General features: G+C 45.3%; 2 protein-coding genes across 2 annotated transcripts; both read left to right on the top strand.

Moving 5' to 3' along the window:
* Positions 1-4,507: 4,507 nt before the first annotated feature.
* On the top strand, positions 4,508-5,011 carry LOC121880248 (protein FAM200A-like). The gene has a single exon (XM_042387402.1). The coding sequence runs from the start codon at positions 4,508-4,510 to the stop codon at positions 5,009-5,011; it is 504 nt and encodes a 167-aa protein (XP_042243336.1).
* A 245-nt stretch (positions 5,012-5,256) lies between these two features.
* Positions 5,257-6,018, top strand: LOC121880249 (zinc finger BED domain-containing protein 5-like). Its single transcript, XM_042387403.1, has one exon. It carries the CDS (start codon positions 5,257-5,259, stop codon positions 6,016-6,018), a length of 762 nt encoding a protein of 253 aa, XP_042243337.1.
* Positions 6,019-6,848: the final 830 nt, after the last annotated feature.

The following is a 6,848-nucleotide window of genomic DNA, read 5'->3' as shown; positions in this document are numbered from 1 at the left end:
TGCCTGGTCAGGAAACAGGTAACTCAAGAAACAGTGAAGAAACTGACCGAAATGACCAAACAAAAAGAAACCAGGGAAATTTCTAACACCATAGAAAGGACCACTCAGTCGACGATCATGGCTTAAGCCAAACCCTAAAAGACGCTCTGAAAGAAACTCAAGCAGACTCCCAAAAACTCAACAATGTCAGCTAGACCATGGAAGTCCTGCAATCAGAGATAAGAACCACCAAGGACTCAATAAGACAGGCAGTTACTGAGTCACTGGGCGCCATGAGGGACGCAGTGGCTGAGAGCATCAGGAGCGTCTCCTCTCCACAACTGGACGAGTCCAAAGCCACCACTATATACTTGTCTTACCTACATGCCCATCACATGAACATGGTTCATCCAGGTTCATTCTCGAATCACCTCAACGAGACACTAACCAGGAACAACATTGCACCTGTTGAAATAAGCGACAAAGTCCCTTCAAAAGAAATCCTGAAGGCAGTAACCCACTCAACGACTTATCGACGACCTCAGCCCACTCCAGAAATAGACCATGACCTGCCTGACTTAGACAAAAGTCAGTATAACCGTAGTCCCGACGTGGCCAGTCAGTCCTCCTGGGATCACAGCTCCAACTACACCGTAAATCTCCGTGACCCCAATATATGTACTCCCAGCGACGACAGTGACCATCGGACTGCAACTACAGTCAATGGTTGCAACCAGATGATAGCGACTTACTCCACAGAGGAACAAGACCCTCGAGCTGAAGCATCAGTTGATTACTTCGACACGCAGGCCCAGGACCTGAACACCTTCCTGTATATGGGTGACGAGAAGTTCGAAGGCCCGCCATTAACTGACAAGCAGATGTCCGAAGGCTCTGCTAAGAAGATCCGTCCCCTTAGAAATGGCAGAAGCCGAGCAAACACTTCAAGCGACGCCCCAAGCTACAGTCTCCGAAATGGCAGTCTTTAGCAGGATGAAAATTGTCCAACATAATGTCCTATACTGGTCCCTTAATAGACGTAACGATCTGTCTAACTTATACTGTCAATTAGACCCAGACATCATTCTGTTAAACAGTACTGGCATAAAGGACGAAAGTAAGCTTAAAATTTTTGGTTACACTGTATACCAGAGGAACATGACAGGTGAGCTGAACGATGGTGTCGCTGTGGCCATCAGGTCACGGCTGAGTCACAGAGTGTTGCCAGACTTCGAGGATTCAGTTCTGGGCGTGCAGGTGGAGACAACTAGGGGATCTGTTATCATATGCGCAATGTACTTACCTCCCAGACGTCCTTACTTGCCCGAACAAGACCTCAACCAGTTGCTACGCCACAGAAAACCAACATACATCATAGAGGACTTAAATGCGCGCCACGCCATACTCGGACACGGTAATGAGAACAACGTCGGTGTGGTGATGTATGACAACATCAGAAGAGGAAAACTGCAACACCTCGGGCCAGATTTCCCGACATTGATCAGACGTGCCAGTGCCACAACACCCGACATAATCCTCTCTAACAACGAGGCCGTCCTGAACAGGCACGTTACCGCCGGTCCCATCAGTACCAGCGATCACCTGCCAGTCGTCGTGATGCTCTCATCCAATCCCATTATGATCCCCGCCAACATCAGGTCAAACCTCAATCGGTCAGACTAGGACTCCTTCAAGAAGTCTCTCAGTCTCAAGTAGGGGAGAAACCTGGAAGAAGTCAGCCTCAATGACATCGACGACGCGGTCGAACAATGGTACACGGATGTGAAGACGGAGATGGACAACAACATACCGACCTCCACTCACAGGACCATTTCCCATCCTCACACTAGTCACCAGCTGAGGCAGCTCAGTGTCCAGTAAGATCACGTGAGATAGCTAGCCAGTATCAGCGGGTGGACGCAAGAGCTACAGACGGACATCCAGCACGAGAGTAAACGTCTACATGAATATAGGTGGGCCGCCTTGGTGTGGGAGGCAGCCAACAATTACCGCGATTCTGCTGCATTCTGGAAAGGTATCAAGTGACTGATGGGTTCCACCTCTAGCACGGTCCTTTACCTGCTCGACCAAAACAACGTAAAAATATTCGTGGAGGAAAACCAAGAACAAATACATCAGCGATATTTACGGAAGATATTTACCATTAGTGAACAGGAGAACGAGGGCTTCGACAGGGAGTTTGAGGAGGACTTTTTAGGTCAGTTGCAGGACCATCAGCACCTGCTCCAGCCGCTCCCACGGGCTGACTTCACTAAACTGGTGGACGGAAGCTACCTGACGTCATAAAAGGGTTTAAAAACAAATCACCTGGGCAAAGTCACATTAAGAAAAAGATCCTGGCTCAACTCCCCGACAACATGATAGAGAGGCTTGCTCATGTATGCAACGCCTGCCTCGCCTCTGGATACTTCCCTAAGATGTTCAAAATCGCCGTTATTCGCCTCATACCAAAAGCAGGGAAGTCTCCAAACAAAGTCGAAAACTTTTGACCACTATCGCTACTAGAAGTACCTGCCAAAATTTTCGAAAAAATAGTCAACAAGCGATTGCGGATGTATCTGGAAGACGAAGACGTGCATAATCCCAGCCAGTTCGGCTTCCGCCAATACCGAGGCACATCCACAGCTATAGCTCAGGCCTACGAGCAGATCGCCAATGCCATGACTGGCCGCCTGCAGTGCAACATAGTACTGAGGGACGTCAGCAAGGCGTTTGACAAAGTCTGGCACGTGGGGCTGCAGTATAAGATCATACAACTGAGGCTACCCGAAAACCTGACGAGCCTGCTGTGCAACTTCATTACGGACCGCAGAACCAAAATCAAGATGCAAGAACATTTTGGAGAAGAATTCTCACTCTCGAGTGGCGTGCCTCAGGGCTCTTGTCTTTCACCAACCCTTTACACGCTCTACACGGCTGACCTGCCACCCCCCAATCGTCGGCAGCGAGTACGTCATGTATGCTGACGATGTAACACAGATCGTCACCTGCCCAGGAAGGTCCACGGCAAGGATGGCGCGACTCACTGCTCGGGCAATAGAGGGTGTCTGGGAGTATAAAAATAAATGGAAAATAAAAACAAACAAAATGAAATTCGAGGTCATACCCATAACCAAATTCAAGCCGGCGCCATTGATGATCGACGATAAGGATATTGAGTACTCTAAACAAGGCAGGCTGCTCGGCCTCATCATCTCTCGGACGGGCATCATTTCTCATGTGAAGGACAGACTAAATAAAGGTAAAGTCGCTGCAGCTAAATTAAATCGTTTTAAACTGATGCCTGAGAAGATACAAGTTTACCTGTACAAGGCGCTGGTGAGGCCTGTGTTGGAGTACCCATATATACCACTCGTCACACTCGGGAAGACTAAACTACAACAACTACAGAGCTTCCAAAACAAGTGTTTGAGATCAGCCAGTGGCCAAGCGCCACCCTACCAGGAGACAGTGGAAACCATCCACCTAAGAAATAAAACAGAGGCTCTCAACTTCAGGTTCCATCGCCTAGGGAAGAAGGTTTGGGACAAACTCCTGGACGACCCTCACAGCCCAGACCTCCTACGCGGGGAAGACATCAACGGAGGGCGACCCCACGCCTGGTGGCCCCGGAGTCTGTCCGCACTACAACAACCCAACCCGCGACCCATCTATGTCTGCCACAGTGATCCACCTTAGATTAAAACTTAGATGATTTAAGTTCACATTTACCAAGTCACAATCTAGATTCTAGTGAGTCCATAACGTAATACAGTATAAGATTTTAATAAACTTGTAATTGTAAAATCAATCTAGTCATTGTCTACTGAAGTAACCATTGTTCAACCTCATCCTAAATCCTAGGTTAGCTTAGGTAGCCAACAAACTCTGTAATATGTAAAGCAAGGGGTGTTGTCCCCCTCTGTTTAACTCATTAAACATCTTTTCCAACCTTTCCCCTCACGTCTATATGTTGTGACTTCTCTATCCCTCATGTCTGGCTGTGCCTTGAGCCCCAGCATGCCTTCCATCCATTCCTCACCTTAACCTAAAAAAAAAGAAAAAAAAATGGAAGCGGGTGTAAGGGTGGAGGGTAAATGGAAAGGGGTGGGGTGAAGGGAAAGGGGTAGATGACGAAGTATTGTACCACAGCATGTCAGTGATAATTGATTGCACAAGTTGATGCTAATTTTACCTTCCATACATGTGCGTTGCGTTTTTTTAAATTTGTACCAAAGAGCATCTCTTGCCTGATGCATGAGTAAGCAAGTATATATTTAATTTCAGATTCTTCAGTGATGTCCAGCAAGCGGGTGTACAGAGAAGAATTCCTTGACATTGGGTTCACGCTTCTCATCGATCATGGGGTCAAAAAACCTCAATGCGTTATATGTGGCGAAGTGCTCAGCCACGAGTAACTCAAAGAAAACAGGCTTAGGCGCCATCTCCAGGGAAAACATCCGACGCTGGCAGAGAAAGGCCGCCAGTATTTTAAGAACAACTGAAGCGTCAGCGGTTAGACACCCCTATGAACACAACAGTGTTTTATGTTCGGCAAGCAACAATTGCATCCTATCTGGTTGCAAAAAGAATTGCTAAGTGTAAACAGCCACACACAAATGGGGAAAATTTGGTGAAACTAGCAGTCCTTGATATGGTTCGCACTGTTATCGGAGATGATGCAGTGAAAAAGACTGAAACTATTCCACTGTCAAACAACACACTCAGCCGAAGGATTCAAGAAATGTCGGCATACATCAAAGAACAAGTAGTGACTGCCATCAAAGAGAGCGGAAAATTCAGCTTGCAGTTGGATGAGTCAACTGACGTCAGTGACGATGCACAGCTCTTGGTATATGCACGGTACCAAGGGAAGAGCGACATGGAAGAGAACTTCCTGTTCTGTAAACGACTGGAGACGACAACAACAGGTGAGGATCTGTTCAAGTTGGTTGACAACTTCATCAAGGAAGAAAACCTAAGCGGGATCAGTGTTTCAGTGTGTGCTCAGACGGAGCACCGGCAATGCTAGGGACAGTGATAGTGGTTCATTGTCTGCGCCACCGGGAAAACCTTGCCTCCCGGAAACTGTCACATGAGCTTTAGTCTGTGATGGAAGATGTGATTCAAATAGTAAACTTTATTAAATCATCAGCTCTGAATTCAAGGCTGTTCAACCAGATGTGCTCTGATATGGGGTCGGAGTATTAACACCTGCTTTACTACTCTGCCGTCAGGTGGCTGTCTCGAGGGAAAGTGCTCCAGAGAGTGTTTGAAATGCGTACACAGGTTGAAATATTCTTGAACGAGAAGAAACACGCACTAGCATCAAGGCTTTCGGAACCAAGGTGGTTGCTTCAGCTGGCATATCTGGCAGATATATTCTCTGAGTTGAATTTGCTGAACAAGTCCATGCAAGGAAGGGATGAAACTTATGTCACTTTGTCAGAAAAACTCAAGGCATTGAAGGCGAAACTGAGATTGTGGAAGGGAAAGATTGAACAGGGGAATGCTGCGTCTTTTCCACTCTTGAACCTTTTTCTCAAAGATAAAGAAGACGTCTCACTTCTGGACGTACAAAATATCATTGTTGAGCATCTTGAGAAGTTGAGTGATGAGTTCGACAGATATATTCCGGATGAAGAATTACACGAGAAATACAAATGGGTGCGCAGACCCTTCGATGTCCAAGTCGAAGACCTCTCAGAAGAAGAGTCTTCCATTCTAAGTCTCCAAGAGGAGCTCATCGAAGTACAACATGATGAAACTCTCCTCTTCAACTTTCAGCGACAGTCACTCGGCGTGTTCTGGACTGCTGTTAAGAAGGAGAAACCAGTCCTTGGAAGCGAAGCTGTGAAAGTGCTCTTGCCATTCGCTACTACTTATTTGTGCGAATCCGGGTTTTCCGCTCTGGCTCTCATCAAAACAAACAGCAGGAATCGGTTGCAACCTGAACACGATTTGAGAGTAGCACTTTCCACGACTGAGCCCCGACTGGAGAAACTTACCAGCCAGATCCAGGCTCAAGGCTCCCATTAGATGAGATTATCCAACTCTGATTTCGAAGTTGATGAGAGACATTTTCATGTTTAGTTATTCTTTGTGGGATGTAACAAAACAATAGTATTTCATCTCAACATTGAAGTACATGTTTCGTTAAGATTAAGCCTTCTGTATAGTTTGTTTAAATGCGTATTACATTAATGAAAAATTATTATCTTGTATACTAAAATAAAATTGAACCATGTTATTTTTGTTTTTTTAGCATCCTTACAGTACCTTTTTTTTACACTGTCAATTCGTTAAATAATAGGTATGTATAGTTATACCCCACACCCAGGAATAATATATATATATATATATATATATATATATATATATATATATATATATATATATATATATATATATATATATATATATATATACATATATATATATATATATATATATATATATGTAATATTCAGAAATTTTAGAGTAACTTCAAATGCCCCGCCATTAGCGATACTGAGCGTTCAAGGTCATCTGAGGGAAGAGAGCGCTGCCTGCTCATAGCGAGAGATTGCGGAACTAGGCCTATATGATATTAAATGTAATTTACTGAATTAATAATGATGCGATTCATGAAGTTAAGGGACTATTATTGAATTTGAAATTATTATAGATCGTTTATCAGTCAGAATAATGTTACGGGTGTCCCAAGGAGTTATTAGTTAGGCGGAAAATATGTCACGTAGGCCTAAGCTAACGCCTTGAGAGGACGCGACGCTGGCTCTCTCTCAGTCACGGGGAGCATTCACACAGACAAGACGTCCCTGCGCGTCCGTCACAGAAATAGTCACGTGGCCTAGTCACCTGTGTTGCAC

This window comes from Homarus americanus, unplaced genomic scaffold (assembly GCF_018991925.1).
Source record: "Homarus americanus isolate GMGI-L3 unplaced genomic scaffold, GMGI_Hamer_2.0 scaffold33913, whole genome shotgun sequence".
Taxonomy (NCBI): Eukaryota; Metazoa; Arthropoda; class Malacostraca; order Decapoda; family Nephropidae; genus Homarus; species Homarus americanus.
This window is presented reverse-complemented; position numbering and strand designations above follow the sequence as displayed.